The sequence below is a fragment of the Ambystoma mexicanum genome, chromosome 1p, assembly GCF_040938575.1.
Source record: "Ambystoma mexicanum isolate Mex_15411 chromosome 1p, UKY_AmexF1_1, whole genome shotgun sequence".
NCBI classification, from domain to species: Eukaryota; Metazoa; Chordata; class Amphibia; order Caudata; family Ambystomatidae; genus Ambystoma; species Ambystoma mexicanum.
Window position 1 is genome coordinate 1272263752 of NC_090921.1, and position 18527 is coordinate 1272282278.

The following is an 18527-nucleotide window of genomic DNA, read 5'->3' on the forward strand; positions in this document are numbered from 1 at the left end:
GGATGCCATACCTACACTGATAGAACACATGCCGCTTTTTCCATTCACTACTGTGAGGCACCTTTCCTTGTCTGCATATATGCAATGTTTTCACCACACTGTCCCCTACTAAGCCACTGGACTTTGTCTGCGCTAATTAAAAGCTCACTGACTTAAGTGAGAATCCGGCACGTTTGCTGAAACAACAGCTCGTATATCAAACCAGAGCGGGAAACTGTTGAAGCCAGACCGAGCTTGTCAGGATTAGAGAGCAGTCACTGGCGCTCTTGAACTCCTGAGTCACTCTTGGAAGAAGGGGAACGGCAGAATGACGCACCCCAACGAATTCGGAAAAATCCATATCCTTGGGACTCTCAACTCCTGACAATCCAAGCTGCAACGTTGTAATTCACGTGCAGATAAAATCTACTAGCAGGGAGCACAAGGTCTGAAAAAATCCAGGCAGCCTCAAACCTGATGATGATCCGCCAGAATGTTCGAGAATCCCGCCTGTTGCGTTATGGTCTCACAGAAAGATAGATGGTCATTGTCATAGGTTTTTTCGAATAGTCCTCAGATGCCATGGTGCTTTGCATATGGCGATACAGCCTGAGATGGTGGGCCATACCAGATTGTAATGGCCTGCCAGCCCAAGGTAACTGCTTGAAAAGAGCAAGGGGCATTTTCGAGGGTGGGGCATTTACCTGATGGTTAGGCCCTAGGCTGAGGGTTTAATCATCATTAGCCATTCAGGATAACATCCAGGTGCTTAAGACCAACTGTTTTAAGGAAATAAACGACAAAAATGAGGCCATCATGACTTTGGCAGCTTGTGGCCCAGGTGAAGCACCTCAACCATTTCCCTGGAAAACCTGTGGGACGAGGAGGTGTGGCACATGAGAGATTGTGAGGCTCGGCAAACGGACACAAAAGCTTGGTGTGTATAATTGATTTTTTAACAGAGATGTTAAGTGGGAAAGGGGAGCAGGTGTCAGGCGGTATGAGGCTCTCATGGAGAGGGGGCGAGCAGCCAAACGCTTGCTCAAAAAGCAGCCATTTTCCGGTAGGTAAACCCCACCAGGGGTGTTGCTAGGTCTGGAAAAGTCCCGGGGCTACGCTAATGTCTGAACTGTCAGGACTGGGGGCTAGCTAGCATTTTGGTTGTAGCGCCTGAGATTCTATCCGGGGCTACAACCAAAAGACCAAGGGCTATAACCACCATAGTCCCCCCCCCCTAGCAACGCCTCTGAAGCCCACGATCCAAGCAACCTGTTTGGTTGTTCGGACCCACCAGGGTGCAAATGTAGAAGTGACTGCGATGTTGTATACGATAAGCATCAATACTGCTCCTGACAACACTGTTCCCTGTAGTTAATTTAAAGACCTCTTTTCTGGGATGATAAAAGGCAAGGGATTGAGAAGCTTTGGCCACAAGCTCCCAGGAGTCTGCTGTTCTGGACACAACTAACTGAGCTCTGCCTTGTCTCAAAGGCCTCACACATTTGCATGTCCTTACACACCGCCCTCAACAAATACCATGACACACTGTCCAGCACTCAGCTCGATCACAATAGCCCTCACCTTCCTTGTCCTCACCACACTTCCTTTCCTTAGCTTTTTGCCAGGGTCGGACTGGTGCATACAATTGTGTCGGGCACCAATGAAAAAGTGCCCCAAAGTTGCAAATGGCAATTAATTCCTTTGGCGACAGACTGCTTGAATAGTACCCAAGGGGGGCGTTTTTGATCAAATGTGATACAAATTGTGCATTTTAAAGAATATTCATTCATTAACACTGCTCAAAACTACTAGCCGCATGGTGAAGTAACTTATCAAACTGGCCCAAGTGGGCAACAACTGCCCACTTTGACCCACAAACTGGCCCACACTAGCAGTTTAGGTTTTTGGTTCAGACACTGCCCTATTGGCCAGTCCGAGACTTGCTTTCGTCCGCTAAAACATCCTTGTACCGAGGAGGAGGCTATTCCTCCTCGGTACTCTTCCGTGACCTCTGTGACTCCCTCTCCCTTTCTATCCTCCCCTCTGGCCCGACTCACTCTGCAGGGCATACACTTGATGCTTTGATCTCCTCTGACCTCCCCCTCTCCATCCCTCTGACTACCCCTCTCTCCTGGAGCGATCACTCCCTCCTCTCCTCTCATCTCATCTCTCCCACTCTTCCCCCCAGGTCATGCCTACCCCAACACTGCCACCTACTTTCTCGACATCCGGCCTATGAAGCATGTGTCAGTTGAGGCTTTCGCCGCCTCCTTCTCTTACCCCCTCCTCCTCTGGCTGACTCACATCATGACACAGCCCTGTCTATGCTCTACTCCTCCATTTCTGATACCCTTGATGCTCTTGTCCCTGTCATGAGGATCCGCTTGAAGTCCAAAGCCAAGTGCAACTCTTGGTATGACTCAGACCCAGCCACACTTAAATGTAAGTGTAGGGCGGCTGAGAGGAAATGGAGGGCTTCTTGTTCATCCTCTGACAAACTGACCTGTCGCCTGCTTTAAAGTCAATACAGACCCTCTATCTGCACTTAGAAGAGAGCCCACCCCCAAGCCTGTGTCTCTGCGGCATCTAACAACTCGGCCGAACATTTTAAAATCTGCAAGGAAATTGCCAGTCCTGCTGCAGTATCTACATCTCCTGTCGCTTCCCAGGCCCTTTGCACGGCCCTTGCCTCTGACTTCATCTTTAAAACCCAGGATATCCTGTCCTCCCTCTCGCCCCCTCCATCTCTCTTCCCCTCTACCTCTTTGAACTATGGTCCTCTTACAGCCACTCCCCCCCATCTTTCTCCTCCTTTCCTCTCTTCTCCCCTGACGAGGTCTCTAGACAAGTCTGATCTATAAAAGTCTCGTCAAAATAGGTTCATCACTGTTCTTCCAAAACCCTTAAGGACCACATTGACACCCTTGCTCCTGCCCTGGCTGATTTCTGTAACCTCTACTTCACCTCAGGAGATTTCCCCTTCCCTCTGAAGCACTCTCTTGTGCACCCTCTTCTCAGAAAACCCACTGCTAACCCTTCTTGCCCATCCAACTATCACCCAATCTCCATCACTCCCTTTATGGGCGAACTCCTGGAAAAGCTGGTCAACTTGCAGCTTAACCTTCAATCCAATTCTGTTGGTTGTCTCCATGACCATCAATCTGGCTTTAGAGCTGCCAGACGTACGGAAACTGCTCTCCTGAACATCCATGAAGATCTGCTTTCCAACCTCGATTCCAACATCCCATCGGTCCTCATCCTACTCGATCTCTCTTCCGCCTTTGACACGGTCAACCATACCATCCCGCTCAACCGTCTCTGTGACAACCTGGGTTTTACCGAACAGGCTCTGGCCTGGCTGACCTCTTGAGATCCAACTTGTGTCCTTCCTTTCATCTATCTCACTTTCTAGCTGTGGTGTTCCTCAGGGGTCTAATCTCTCACCCTGGCTTTTCAACCAATACCTAGCAACTCTTGTCCACCTCATTGCCATTTTCTGCTCCAACTTTCAGTGCTATGCTGATGACACTCAGCTCATTTTCAGGCTCCCCTCAGCCACCTCCTCTCCTTCTCTAATCTCTAACTGCCTATCTGCCAATCAGGACTGGTGTGCTGCCAAGGATCTCTGCCTGAATGCCAGCAAGACAGAGATTCTCCTCATCGGCACACTTCCCCCTCCTTTCCTGTCACTCTCTGGCTGCCCTCCCTTGGCCTTCCTCCTACTCCCACCTGAGGCTAAGAAACTCATGGTCATCTTTGACTCTATGCTCTCCTTCTCTGCACACATCTCTGATGTCTCAAAAAAGTCAAACTTCCTATTGCACCTTCTTAGAAGTATTCTGCACTTCCTCTCTTTCCCCAAGAGGCTCACTGTCTCTCGAGCCCTGGTTCTCTCTAGGGTTGATTATTATAACAGCCTCTTTCTAAATCTACCTGCTTATACTCTCCGCCCTTTGCAACCCATCCAGAACAGGAATGCAAGACTTGTCCTTGCCTCAAGTCCTGGGATCGTATCTCTTCAGCCCTGAAATCTCTCCATTGGCTCCCAGTGGCTGCAAGGATTAAATTCAAAACCCTCTGCATTGTCCGCAAGGCCTTCCGGGCCTGGTTCCTCAATACCTACAACTCTCTCTTCATAAATACCTTCTCTCCCAAGCTCTTCACTCCTCTACCTCTAATTCCCTCGGGGTCAGTCGTTTTTCTAAGAAATGAGCTGGGGGTAGATCTCGGTCTTCTACAGGGGCCTCCCTCTGGAACAGCCTCCCTGCCACTCTGAAACTCGGGGAGAACTATCTCCGGTTCCGGAAGCAGCTCAAGACCTTCTGCCTTCGCTCCTCCTCTGCCCTGCTGATCTGCTCTATCTTGGCACTGTGCACCTGGCTTACCATCTGACCTTCGGGTCCAGGTACCTGCTCACCATGCCACCCACCCGCACTGCCTCCTCGCGATCCCTTGCACTGGAGTCTGTATCTATAACCATACAGTCCCCACCCTTTTCTGCACTATCAGACACATTCTGTCTGTTGCCTTATACCTAGCACTTGCCATTTGCTGGCTGCACTATCACTGTTTATTGCTTTTTTTTACTATGGATTTATTTATCTATTTAATTATCTGTTTTTTCTTTGCTTAACACTTTCCACTTCTCCCTCCTCCCTTGCATTTTGCCCTTTTCCCCTCTCCCATGCACGTGCACGTTCTCAATGTCACTGGGCCTAGTAAGATCGTTGTTTTTGTCCTCCCTTGTTCCCCTCCCTTGCCTCGTCGCGCTCTGAAACACATGTGTATGAGCGCAATATAAATAAAATATCAATATCAATAGTAGCTATCTCACACTGGTCCATCCGCAAAGCCATCTACACAGGCCTTGCCCTTACACAGCGGATAGCTTGTTAAAACCTCTGCTAAATTTGCACACGTCACAAAGCCATGAGTGATAGAATCAATGACTTGACCTGGACCACCCTAAAACTTGAACGAAACACACAATATGGCTCTGGCTGCTGAGGCCTTAGTGCCGAATAGTGGAAGGAAACATATAATCATTACGACCCCGGCGGTAGCCGTGCCGGTAAAAACGGCACGGCTGCCGCCGGAGTCGTGTTTTTTACTGGCACCTAGCTTTGGGGAATAACTGGGGCATTACAGCCCCGGCAGTCCCGGTAATTCCCCAAAATCATGCGCCGGTAAAAATGACTCCCCATTCCCATTCGAGTCCCATAGGACTCAATAATGTGAATGGGGAGGACGGAAGCACCGGCACCGTTAATAACGGTACCGGTGCTTCTGTCAAATTCTGCGAGCGGGTGCCGTTCCGCCCGCCAGGTAAGACCTGGCGGGAGGGACGGCACCCGCCCGCAGAACTCAGAGTATGCCGGTCTGGTAACAACAGCGCCGCGGTAGCTTACCGGCACCGTTGTTAACGGACCGGTATACTCATAATGAGGATTGTCTCCAAGTTACGCCTCCCACAAACACTGGAGATGGGACGCCCTGCAAACGCGTGGCTGCCCTAGGTAGAGGGCCATTTTGCCTCCCCGCGCCACCTATAGCAGCGAAATCAATTCAACGTGAAGAAGGAGTGGAAATATGTCCTTCAAAGGAACAGTCTGATAGTACATTAATCGGTTGGCAACGACAGAACACACTTTATAGAAATAATCACAAAAGAAGGTGTCGGTTGCCCCACAAAATAATTTTCGTAGCATACTGTTATTTTAAAACACGTCTTCATATTTTGTTTAATCTCCAAATAGGATACATTAGACACCGTTTCATCAGCTGAATTAAAATGGTCTTGTTTGCTGCAATGGTGCCTCCTGCTGGCTGTCTTTCTATGTTGTTGAAAACCTTGCTTAAAGCTTGCCCGACCTTGTACACATAATTCACTCAGGCTGAGGGCCTTCTTGCATTGATTGCAGAAGCGATAGAGCAGATAAGGGATGAGAATGAAACCTTTATAAACTCTTGAGCCGTAGGCCGCAGGATGTCTTGTCCAAGGGCATTGTTACAGATCTGAGTTGTAGAGAACAAAATGGATGTGGTTGAGGGAATACAAGAGGCATGGATGATATAACATGCAACGTGACTCAGGATGAGGCCTTCAAGCATATTTGAGTGACAGGGCACATTATAACTTCAGTTGAGGCCCCCATAAAGACATGACCGATAGCATATAGAATGACTTGTGAAGAGGACGTCCTACAGACACACAAGTGATAGAGCACAAAATGGATCCGGTTGAGGCCTTCACATAGACAGGAGTGAGACAGCATAGCATGGCTCTCACTCATACATCCAGAAAGGGGTGAGTGATTGAGAATGGCTGTGGTTTAGACATTCATAAACACAAGTGATAGGACGCCAAAGAACTCAGACTGACAACTTTAGAAAACGTGAGTAAAAGGATCCAGAATAGTTCTGGTGTATGCCTTCTTAAAGGTATGTGTGTTACGTCACAGAATGCCATGTGAGGAGGCCATCCCGAAAATGTAAGTATTAGCACTCAGAACTGCCTAGCCTGAAGCGTTTTAATAAAAATATGTGTAAGGCCATTAAATTACTCAGGATGAGGCCTTCCTAAACAAACCACAAACTTGATTAAGCCCCTGTAAGATCAAATATGGGTTCTGGCCTCCACTTTCTGCGTCCTTCTGAAGTAGAAGGAACACCTTCTGTTTATGAATTTGTCATTAGGTGTGCACGGGAGGCATCTAGGTGCTTCTGGGTCATTTACACCCCAAGTACTAAATTGGTAACACGGCACAACAAACACACGTGGGGCCTAAACTTCAGAGAGCAATTTGTGGCTTGTTGAGTGAGAATGAATTGCTACGATCCACCTGCATGTCAGGAATATATGCTCGTACATGGTGCTCCCAGTGGCTCTTCATGAGACGCACGACTGCCCACTGCCCGAGATGAGTAACCACTTTTCTTAGACACTCTGATGACTTCCCCCTATCTGCTGGTGAGAGGTCTGCGAGTAGGGAAATATGCCTGAAGGCTCTTAGGTGGGACTGTCCACAAACACACTGATGAGTTCAGGAATCCGACCAGGAGTCTGTAGACTGAAGTTCCTCAATGGTTTTCACCTCTGCCTCTGACGGGCTAGTCTTTTTGCTCTCCACTTTCCTCTTCTTCAGGGGCCTACGACGTAAGCTGGGGCCATCGCTGTTTAATCCATTGTTCCTCCCCTCTGCCAGGTCTTTTGCACTGCAGAGAGGACTGCGCACTTTCACTGTGTTCCCAAACTTTGAGTAGTCTACGGCATACCTACCCTCTTCCTCACTGACGATGGGCACAAACCGATGACCCCAGAGGATTTCGTCTGGCAGGTAGGACGCTCTAGCTTGGGTGGTGATCCCAGTGGTTTCCACCACACCTTCTAAGAGAACTACAATTTCCAGGTCTTGCATGGGTAGGTCATAGGCTGAGATGTCATACAGGGGGCTCCGCTCATCGATTGTGTGGCTTATGATCAGGGGAGAAACCAGGAAGATGGTGTTGGTGCCCATCGGGTTCTCCACTTGAATGTCTACCTGAGATATGGGCACCACCTCCCCCTCGGCAGTGGTGGTCTTCTTCACCACCTGGATCTTAATGGAGGCACTAATGATCATGCTCTTGCGGAGGTCCCCCACACGGAACATGAATCGTAGCTTGCCGTCACGACAGGCAACCACGGCATGCTTGCTGAAGATCAACGTCTCTGCCCGGCGGTTAGCCTGGGCTGTCTTCATGAAGATGCAACCCAGCATGACAGCATTGATAATCAGACCAGAGATGTTCTGGATAATGAGGATGGTGATAGCCAGTGGACACTGCTCTGTGACCATGCGCCCCCCAAAGCCAATGGTGACCTGAACCTCGATGGAGAAGAGGAAGGCAGAGGTGAAAGACTGAATGTTGGTTATGCATGGCACTGAGGTGTTGTGCCGAGGGTCCAAGTCTCCATGGGCAAAGGCAATGAGCCACCAGGCCATGGCAAACACCATCCAGCTGCAGATGAAGGACATGCTGAAAATTAGGAGAGTGTGAGGCCACTTAAGGTCAACGAGTGTGGTGAAGACATCTTGGAGAAAGCGCCCTTGTTCGCGAATGTTTTTGTGGGCCACGTTACAAGCTCCATTTTTGGCCACAAAACGGGCTTTTCTAATTTTGCTTCGGTACCGATGCTGAGACAAAGGGTCCTCCGTTAGGCGAGTGATGAGGAACTCTTCGGGGATGATCCCTTTGCGTGCCAACATCTTTTCTTCTTCACATGCGAAGGGGTGCATACATCTCAGCGTCTATCCCTCCATTTCATCTTTCCAAGGTGCGCTCCCTGAAGGCAGAAAAGGATATAGCTCTAGTTAGAGTCATTGAAGGTACAGGTAAACATCTATGTCCTGGCAGATGAAAAAGAAATAGAGAACATGATCAAATCTTCCAAAGTGTGAATACTGTATGAACATGCAATGGATCAGATGGTGAAGGTATGCAAGAACACGGAGAGTCGAGAGAGCGTAGATAATCATGGAGTCACCGGGCATTTGGCAAATGTTTTGTTTAGGGTTGGAGGCTCGTAGTTAAATTGACTGAACTACTCAGTCTCATTTGTCCTTTTGACTTTGTTGTTTTCCCTGTAAGAACAATTTGTGAACCACCATGTTAATACTGAACCGGAGTCCTATTGAGGAGGGAACACAATCTAGCTGGCAACCTGAAAGATTTGTGCTAAGGAACCCCTCAGTGCATTGTGACTAAGCCACAAGTTGCAGGCTCAGGAATGGAGCTGTAGTGAACATTTGGTACCAGGAACCATCACCCACTAAGCGATGCCAGCCTCAGAGAAGATACATGGCTGATCCCGCAGAAGCCTCTGCCAATCCATAGCTCAGTAGCTGTGGCACAGCCTGCTGCCCCTAAAACACTATGGGCCTGATTCACAGAAGCGTGTTATAATGGCGCAATCCCATAGGAAAACGTTCTGTGAATCAGGCACTATGTTGGTCTAGAAAGAAGTTCTCCTTTGGGCCAGACAGGAGCTGTTCGAAGAGGATCCCTGTAGTTCATGGAGTGATGGAGCGGGCATCCGCAAACTCCAGCAATCAGACATAGGAACCTGGATTAGACAAAAACAGGGGCTTGCAAGCACTGCCCTGCTGCGAACAGTGGACCACTCTCACTTCCGCTCAGGGGGCCCCATCCTGGTTTGAGACTTGAAAACGTACACAATAGTAAAGCAGGCAGACACCAATCCCCAAAAGGAGCAGTCCTCAAGCGTGGAATGAATCGAGATGGCAGGCCTAGGTAATGTAACAAGTGGGGTGGTCCGACAGCCACTTCCAAGCACCTGAGGAATCTGTAGTCCACACACTCAGTGCCCAGGCACCAAACACATTCATATGACACACGTGATGCAACTGAATTAGCTTGAGCAATTGAACATCTTGGGCTCAATCCCATACAGTGATAAAAGGAGGACAGGACAGAAGTGAGAGAAGTGTGGAAGTCAAGAGTGAGGTTCGGCTGGGGTTCAGCTTAGTGCGTGGCAGTGCCGCAACAAGGAACTGAGGAGAGATAGTGAGGTGGAGGAGGGCAGAGAGTCAAAAGAGCAGGGGTGGAGAAGAGAATGAGAAAAGTGGAGGCACAGGTGAAAAAGAAGGCAGGACGATAGAGAAAGAAAAGATGAGAGAGAAGAGAGATGAGTGCGAGAGAGGAGAGAAAGAAGAAGAGAAAGAGGAACAGAGGCAGAGAAAAGAGTGGCAAGCGGAAGTGGGAGAAAGACATGAGTAGGAGGAAGAATTAAGATCAGAGAAAGAGGAAGGCAGATGGGGAGCAGGTGCAAGTGGATCTTGGTCACCTGGCCTAAGCCCCACCCACCTGGTCCCTTCCTGGTTGCTGCTCTTTTTCCCCACTTAGCAAGCCCCGCCCACCTGGTGCCTTCCTGGTTGCAGCTCTTTTCCCTACTTAACGAGCCCTCCAGCCTCTTTTCCTTTGCAGATGGGGAGTAGGTGCAAGTGGATCTTGGTCACCTGGCCCAAGCCCTGCCCACTGGTGCCTTCCTGGTTGAGGCTCTTTTTCCACACTTAGCAAGCCCCGGCCACCTGGTGCCTTCCTGGTTGCCGCTCTTTTCCCTACTTAAGGAGCCCTCCAGCGTCTTTTCCTTTGCAGATGGGGAGCAGGTGCAAGTGGATCTTGGTCACCTGGCCCAAGCCTCACCCACCTGGTGCCTTGCTGGTTGCTGCTCTTTTTCCCTACTTAAGGAGCCCTCCAGCCTCTTTTCCTTTGCAGATGGGGAGCAGGTGCAAGTGGAACTTGGTCACCTGGCCTAAGCCCCCCCGACCTGGTGCCTTCCTGGTTGCTGCTCTTTTCCCACACTTAGCAAGCCCTGCCCACCTGGTGCCTTCCTGGTTGTCGCTCTTTTTCCCTACTTAAGGAGCTCTTCAGCCTCTTTTCCTTTGCAGATGGGGAACAGGTGCAAGTGGATCTTGGTCAGCTGGCCTAAGCCACATCCACATGGTGCCTTCCTGGTTGCTGCTCTTTTTCCCCACTTAGAAACCCCCGCCCACCTGGTACCTTCCTGGTTTCTGCTCTTTTTCCCTACTTAAGGAACCCCCAGCCTCTTTTCCTTTGCAGATGGGGAGCAGGTGCCAGTGGATTTTGGTCACCTGGCCTAAGCCCCACCCACCTGGTGCCTTCCTGGTTGCTGCTCTTTTTCCCCACCTAGCAAGCCCCGCCCACCTGGTGCCTTTATGGTTGCCGCTCTTTTTCCCCACTTAAGGAGCCCTCCAGCCTCTTTTCCTTTGCATATAGGGAGCAGATGCAAGTGGATCTTGGTCACCTGGCCTAATCCCTGCCCACCTGGTGCCTTCCTGGTTGCTGCTCTTTTTCCCCACTTAGAAACCCCCGCCCACCTGGTGCCTCTCTGGTTGCTGCTCTTTTTCCCTACTTAAGGAGCCCTCCAGCCTCTTTTCCTTTGCAGATGGGGAGCAGGTGCAAGTGGATCTTAGTCACCTGGCCTAAGCTCCGCCCACCTGATGCCTTCCTGGTTGCTGCTCTTTTTTCCTCACTTAGCAAGCCCCGCCCACCTGGTGCCTTCCTGGTTGCTGCTCTTTTTCCCTACTTAATGAGCCTTCCAGCCTCTTTTCCTGTGCAGATGGGGAGCAGGTGCAAGTGGATCTTGGTCACCTAAATTAAGCCCCGCCCACCTGGTGCTTTCCGGGTTGCCGCTCTTTTTCCCTACTTAGCAAGCCACGCCCACCTCGTGCCTTCCTGGTTGCTGCTCTTTTTCCCTACTTAAGCAGCCCTCCAGCCTCTTTTCCTTTGCCGATGGGGAGCAGGTGCAAGTGGATCTAGGTCACCTGGCCTAAGCACTGCCCAACTTCTTAGCCCTGCCTCTTCCTTCCTGCTGTTAACTCTTAGATCAAGGGCGTGTTTCGCCCGGACGTCCAAAGTGATGGGCAGACGAAGAAAAGGGCAATTCCTGATCAGACCAAGAGGACCCAGGGCCCGAACCCCTGCTCAGACAGCAGGTAAGCATACGCCAACATGTGTTTACTCCCTCTATTCCCACAGGCCAACCCCAACCCTTTGGTCCCCCTTTGATATTCCCTTGTGCCCCCCCTTCTCGCACACATGTTTTGCCTGTTTTGCTTGATTCTTCTACCTTGCTCGCCCTCCCCCCCTCCAGCCTACTTCTGTAGGAGTCTGTCCTGATACGTTCTGGTTTCACCATCACCGTCTTGTGGCCAATGCTGGATTTGACTTTTATGGACTTCAATTATTCACGGTGCGTCACTCTTTCTCAACTCTCATGCCGGACTTCCTTTGCATCTTGTACTCATGGTGGCCCTGAATCATGCTGTTCCCATCTTCATCTTGTATCCTGGCTTGCAACATTATGTGTTACTACTGACTTCTGCAATTGTATCGATCTCCCCTCTTGCTTCTCTACTCTTTTTGTCTGCTTACTCTCTGTTCTCTCCTCCTCTCCCTTTCTCCTTTTTCCTATCTCCTCCCCTTACTTTCTTATATGCACTTACTCTATCAGAATTGTCCCTGGACCTATTATGATAGCAACCCTGTCTGTCTCATCCGCCCCCTCCCCTTACTTGTTTCCCCCCTCCCTCTCCAGCACTATCTGAAATGTCATCAGGCCTAGTACGATAGTCGCTTGTTTTGTTCCTCCCCTCCCTTTCTGCACCCCTCTCCCTCACATTTTGTTTTCTCCGGCTCTACCAGAAATGTTGTCAGGCCTAGTACGGTAGTCGCCTGTCTGTTTCCACTTCCTTCCCATTTTCCACCACCCTTCCTTATCTATGTCTTAGCTCTTGCACTATCTGAAATGTTGTCAGGCTGAATATGATAGTTAATTTCACATCCTTACTGTTCATGGCCTGTAAGAATGTCATTGTTTTTTCCCTTGTTCCCTCCCTTGCCCTGAAGAGCTTTGAAACACATTGTGTATAGTCGCTACATAAATAAACTATCATATATATCATATTATATCAAGAGGGAGTGTGGGGAGGGGAAAGAAAGGCGAGAGAAGACAGGCGGAAGTGGATAAGAGAAGAGTGGAGGTTAAAAAGACAAAAGGAGTGGAGGAGGAAAAATGAATAAGAAGAGCAACAACAAAGGGAACAAAAAGAGAGGGAGGCAGAGGAGGGCATTGAGATGAAAGAAAAGAGGAGGTCAAACGAACCAAGAGAAGAATCGAGGAGGTGGTAGAAAGAGAGAGAAACGTTGATAAGGAGGAAGAGGGGGAGACAGAGTGGTAGAGTGGTGAGGAGGCAAAAGGGAAAAGAAGGTGCCAAGGAGGGGTCGTAGGAGAGAAATGCACAGAGGGAAGGAAAAAATAGAATTTAGAGAGTAAGAGGAGAGAAGAATCGAGGAGAAAAGGCAATGGGAAAGAGCGTGGTTCCCAAAACCTTCAGAACTGGAGGAAAAGAAAACAGTAGTCGAGAGGCCTCACATTAATCCCAAAAGCCTACGTGACCCACCAGTGGAAAACCACACCACTGATAATCCCAGGATCTACTGTTTGCTAGAGAGTTCTGATGCCTAACCCCACGTACAGACAGGCCAGTGCTGATGGTGCCAGGTATCCAAGCAGAACACGAGAAGGACTGAGGCATCCTGATGAATCCAACAAGCTGTGCTGGCCCCGGGCCTACCAGCACCCTGTGAGAGAATTTTCGCACAGGGCGAGCCCCCTGCTTTTCTCTTGTCACACGCTAGTAGAAAGTCATTGACTGATTCTTCACATGACTCTGTCATGTGAAGTGTCAGTCAATGCCTTTCTATTAGTGACATTGTCATGTAAAGGGCGCAGCTGGCTCACACACACTTTACATTGTGTGAGCTGGCTGTACCCAATAGCGGTGCAGCACTCCTGTGTGACCGCACCCTCCTTCGAGCCAGAAAGGAAGTGCAGGGAACTCTAAACCCCAGAAACTGTGATGGACTGTTTTCCTGCCAAGGAGGCAGATCTGTTTGGGGAGAGAGGGAAGGGCTGATGACTATGGTTCGAAAGCAAACCTATGTTGTGTTTACTTTACGAATCCTCCTGTTTTCTGTTGTTTCTAGTAATACTATTGACTTATAGATTGTCTCTGAGTGGGCTGTTGGTCCCTTGGCTGTGACAGCACCCAGATTGAAAGGCAAATTACCTTGTTTAAAAATGTTTCTGGATGAGGGGGCCATCACCTGGTTCATTTTGGATCTTGAAAAAGTAAACAGGTTCCTTAACAATAGATTTCCCTGTACCTTATTATAGTGCTAATTGATCCCAATTAGTCCTCCATGGTCATATTTAATTATCAAGGGGACTGAAGTGGTGAAGTGAAGTCCTGACCTGTTAGCACTACTAATATGCACAAAAAATCTCACAACCACTGACACCTCTTATTGCGCCACACACAATTCTGTATAACAACTCTCCTACAAATTCTTTTTAGTTAAGAAAACAACAATTAATTGTCAAACAGATGTATTTTACAAAATCATGAGACAATTTAGTGAAAATCCATTTAATGTTTATCCATAGGTTTCATCCAAAAGAAAGCTGACACGTGTTTCGCATTGCCCTTGATTCTACTTCAACAGAGGCTAAGGAGCTTCTTCATGGCTAATGCATGCATTTTATTGTCCAAGCTTATTCTTATTCTAGGCCGATCCTAATGCAATCCAGTCACTACCAATGTTGCACACGCAACCTTTCGGTGTCAATCAGTGTTTTCGTTTGCGAAAAAAACAAAAACAATTGACGCTGAAAGGCTGGGTGTGCAGATAGGATATATCCTGTGTGAAGATGGTACAGTTGGAATCAGCATAAGGCTTTGGTTGTTGGAAACATTTGGATCAATTTGCTTGACAAGATTGGAACACAGCATTGGTAGTGACTGGATTACATTATGATCGACCTAGAATAAGATAAAGTTGGGACAACAAATGTATGCATTTGCCATGAAGATGCTCCTTAGACTCTGTTGAAGTAGAATCAGGGGCTATGCGAAACACGTGTCGGCTTTCTTTTGGATGAAATCTATGGATAAACGTCAAATGGATTTTCAATACATTGTTTCATGATTTTTGTAAAATATGTCTGTTTGACAATTGTTGTTTGAGTCACTAAAAAGAATTTGTAGGAGTTGTCAATGTTATGACTATACTGTTTAAATATACTATTGACTCAAACACAATTGTGTGTGGTGCAGTAAGAGGTGTGCGTTAATTTGGTCATATTGGATCTTGTTCTAAACGCCACTGAACAGGAAGAAACAATGGGCCTCATCACATGTCTGGCAGTAACCCTTAAAAGTCGCTGTAACGGAATTAGCACTGGCAATATCGCTCTGCCGGATCATGAACCGGCGCAAATACCGCAGACTGTAAAGTCAGCTGGCGCAATTACAGCTGTCGCAATTACAGCTGTCGCTATTACAGCCGGCCACACGAGGGGCAAACATAGCCACATCACAAGTCCATGTTCGGCGGCATTAGCTAATATCGCCGAAAATACGGTGCAGTTACCTCCAGCTTTTAGCTGGAGGTAAATGAACACATGTGCCTGAAATGAAGCCAAAGGTGATCCCAATCCACCCCAGAGAGCTACATACGGCACACCCCTACCCCAAACACTATTTCCAATACCATGCTGCCACTAGCCACTGTGAGCTGGGACAGGTAGCTGCTCATGCTGCGCCTGGAAGTAGAGAGGCAGGACAACCAGACCACGGCAGAGGAAGTACAGGGAGGGCTGGGGGGAGAAGGAGGAGGAAGAGGAGGAGGAGGAGAGCCCAGGCAAGGCGTGCACTGATCCCGAGGTTTAGGCCCTCACCCAGGACCCTCACTGACAGCAAGTTGGTCGCCATGTACTGCCTCAACTATAGGGAGAAGGACCAACATGCCCCCACTGCTACAGCTAGTGTCTGTCCTACAATTCCCTGGAACTGGCACCTTCCAGCACTCAGTGGCCATGATGCACGGCATGTCATAGCCCACATCCTGAACAGTGTTGGGCCAGGTGCTTGAAGCCCTCCTGCAGCAAGTGCAATACCACATCTCACTGCCTACCACTCCAACCCAGGTCAATGCCATGAAGGTACAGTTCTATGCCGCTGCCCAAATGCCAAATGTGATTGCTGGCCTGGACTGTTCCAATGTTGCACTGGTGGCCCCCCAGGCCCACAAAGCAGTGCACCGCAACCACAAGCACTACCACTCTTTGAATGTGCAGGTGACCTTCGACCCCAACCTGTACACCACCCACTGCTGTGCCCGCTACCCTGGTTCCACCCACGATGCCATGGTCCTACAGTAGAGTACAATGCCAGGATACATGGAGAGGCACAGAGGACAACAGACCTGGATAGTGGGTGAGTAGAAAAGCCAGCACACATGCGTTGTGAATCACATTCCCAAATGGGGGGTGGGGTGGGAGGGAGTGGGGGGAAATGCGAATAACTACACAACGGATGGCATGACAAGCGAATGCGAAATCCATACCTGACCACCTCCCGCACCAACGTCACAGTATAGGCCAGGGAGCATGCACATGCCAGACTTACCTGCATGGAGAAGTTGATGTACACATGCAGTACCACAATGCAACATGCACCTACCAAAGCTGTGCTGACAAATGCCCACATCGCTCCACACAACAACAACCCTGCCAGTACCACAACCATGCACCCTTGTGCGACCAGCCCACAATGGTGACGCAGCGGCCCTACATGCTCAGCGACGGCCCATGGGAAACCCAGCATGCCACATGCACAGTGGAAATACACTGTCACATGACAGGCACCATTTCAGCTGCAAATGTCACAAGCATGCACCTTACGCAACATATGCTGCAAGGGAGCAGGGTGCATGTGAAGCAGAAACAATGTATGACACGAGTGACACAGCATGCACAGACACAGATTTGACACATGACTTTTAATGAAGGCCCATTTGCATGCACAAGTTGTCCATTGTCCTGATATTGTGTAAGCCCACCCCCACACCTTACACGGTGACTAATGCATATGCCTCCTCCATGCAGGTGACTCTGGATACTGTAGAGGAGGCATGGTATCACAAGTATGACACTGATACAATAGGTACAATTTGTAAAACCTTTATTGAAGTTTCTGGAGTTGGAAACACTCCTATGTGGCCCTATAACTAAGATGGGAGTAGTCTCAACCATCGAATGAAAGAGAAAAACAGTCCTAGTGGAGTCCGTCAAATGAAAATAGCCTATGCTAACAAAACCTAATGCCTGCCTTATCTCTTGTACAAAAAACATATGAAGGAGAAATGTATGTAAAGGAAACCTCAGCGTACAAAAGAATAAATGTGGCTGAATCGGCTCTCCTCCCAACATTAGGCCACACAGAGTAAGGTGGTCCCTGTAGGCAGGATGACACACTCTGGCTCAGGTTTTCAACACAATAAACAGCTCCAAAACGTGGATCGAGGCTCGCCTGGACTTTCACGTTTAAGTCTCTTTTTCCAGACTTCCAAATAATGTTTCAACAAAAGGTTGAAACAGGTCCCCCTGTGTGGGGCTCAGACCTCTTCAGAACATAGTTCAACAAACTTGCAAGGGGTCTCCTTTCCCCAAGCTTATTACACTTTTGGTCTCCCTCAGTTAGCTTCAGACTTCTTTCGGATGTCGAAGACTTTCGAATGTGCGTGCCTTTCGTTACAAGCCTCCGCAAGGACCACTCGACTCAAAGTTCAAGGTTCAACTTTTACTCTCCCCTTCTCTAGGAGTTAATGTTGCTTAGTTTGCTTTTGTAGCTCATTTACTTTATCATTACGAACAATGCACCTTTCACGAAGACTTACGAGTGGGCTACTTCCTTTTGCCGGACCACTAGTATCGCTGATTTCACAGCTGTCTTTACTTCAAAGTTCATTCACAGGTATGCCTTTCTTCGTGTCTCATCCACACGCGTGCAGCCTTCAGCTGCGAGATCATTTTACCACTTCAAACTTTCTTTAACGCATGCCGGTCTCCATGTCGCTTGCCAACTCACCGGCTGTGTGCGTTTCTTTCTTGGTTTTACGATTTCCAATTCACGAGTCACGGTTAGTACCAGAGGCTTGACCACCTCCCCAACTCTGCTCTTCACCCGGGAGGTTCGCTGACATCCTTGAAACACAATGCAGCCTTCTGATGTAGGATCTGGCTTCCTTCACGCATATTTTGCAGCCAGTTGGAGGAAACGACCTCCAGTAGGGAACTCTTGGGGTTTTCGACCCGCTGCTCTCATCCCTTGGTCTGTCGCTCTGCTCCAGTAGGTTTGCGTTTGCCCCGGAAGTTCTGCTCTTACTCGTGTTCCGCCTTGCTCAGAGTGTGTCCTTAGGTTCTGCCTTTTATCCGTGTGACTTTCAAATGTGCGTGCCTTTCTTTACAGACCTCCGCAGGACCACTTCGACTCAAAGTTCAAGGTTCAACTTTTACTCTCCCCTTCTCTAGGAGTTAATGTTGCTTAGTTTGCTTTTGTAGCTAATTTACTTTATCATTACAAACAATGCACCTTTCACGAAGACTTACGAGTGGGCTACTTCCTTTTGCCGGACCACTAGTATCGCTGATTTCACAGCTGTTTTTACTTCAAAGTTCATTCACAGGTATGCCTTTCTTCGTGTCTCATCCACACGCGTGCAGCCTTCAGCTGCGAGATCATTTTACCACTTCAAAATTTCTTTAACACATGCCGGTCTCCATGTCGCTTGCCAACTCACCGGCTGTGTGCGTTTCTTTCTTGGTTTTACGATTTCAAATTCTCGAGTCACGGTTAGTACCAGAGGCTTGACCACCTCCCCAACTCTGCTCTTCACCCGGGAGTTTCGCTGACATCCTTGAAACACAATGCAGCCTTCGGATGTAGGATCTGGCCTTCTTCACGCATATTTTGCAGCCAGTTGGAGGAAACGACCTCCAGTAGGGAACTCTTGGGGTTTTCGACCCGCTGCTCTCATCCCTTGGTCTGTCGCTGTGCTCCAGTAGGTTTGAGTTTGCCCCGGAAGTGCTGCTCGTACTCGTGTTCCGCCTTGCTCAGAGT

At 48.9% G+C, this 18527-nt stretch overlaps 1 protein-coding gene across 3 annotated transcripts in view; it reads right to left on the reverse strand.

Annotated features, from left to right (window-relative positions):
- Positions 1-5649: 5649 nt before the first annotated feature.
- LOC138452840 (ATP-sensitive inward rectifier potassium channel 11-like) overlaps positions 5650-18527 on the reverse strand; it is a 98887-nt gene continuing 86009 nt past the window's right edge. For all 3 annotated transcript variants that reach the window (XM_069605184.1, XM_069605183.1, XM_069605187.1), the window contains exon 2: positions 5650-8305. In XM_069605184.1, the coding sequence (XP_069461285.1) occupies positions 7023-8258 (1236 nt within the window). In that variant the 5' untranslated portion in view covers positions 8259-8305 and the 3' untranslated portion in view covers positions 5650-7022. The remainder of the gene's footprint in view (positions 8306-18527) is intronic.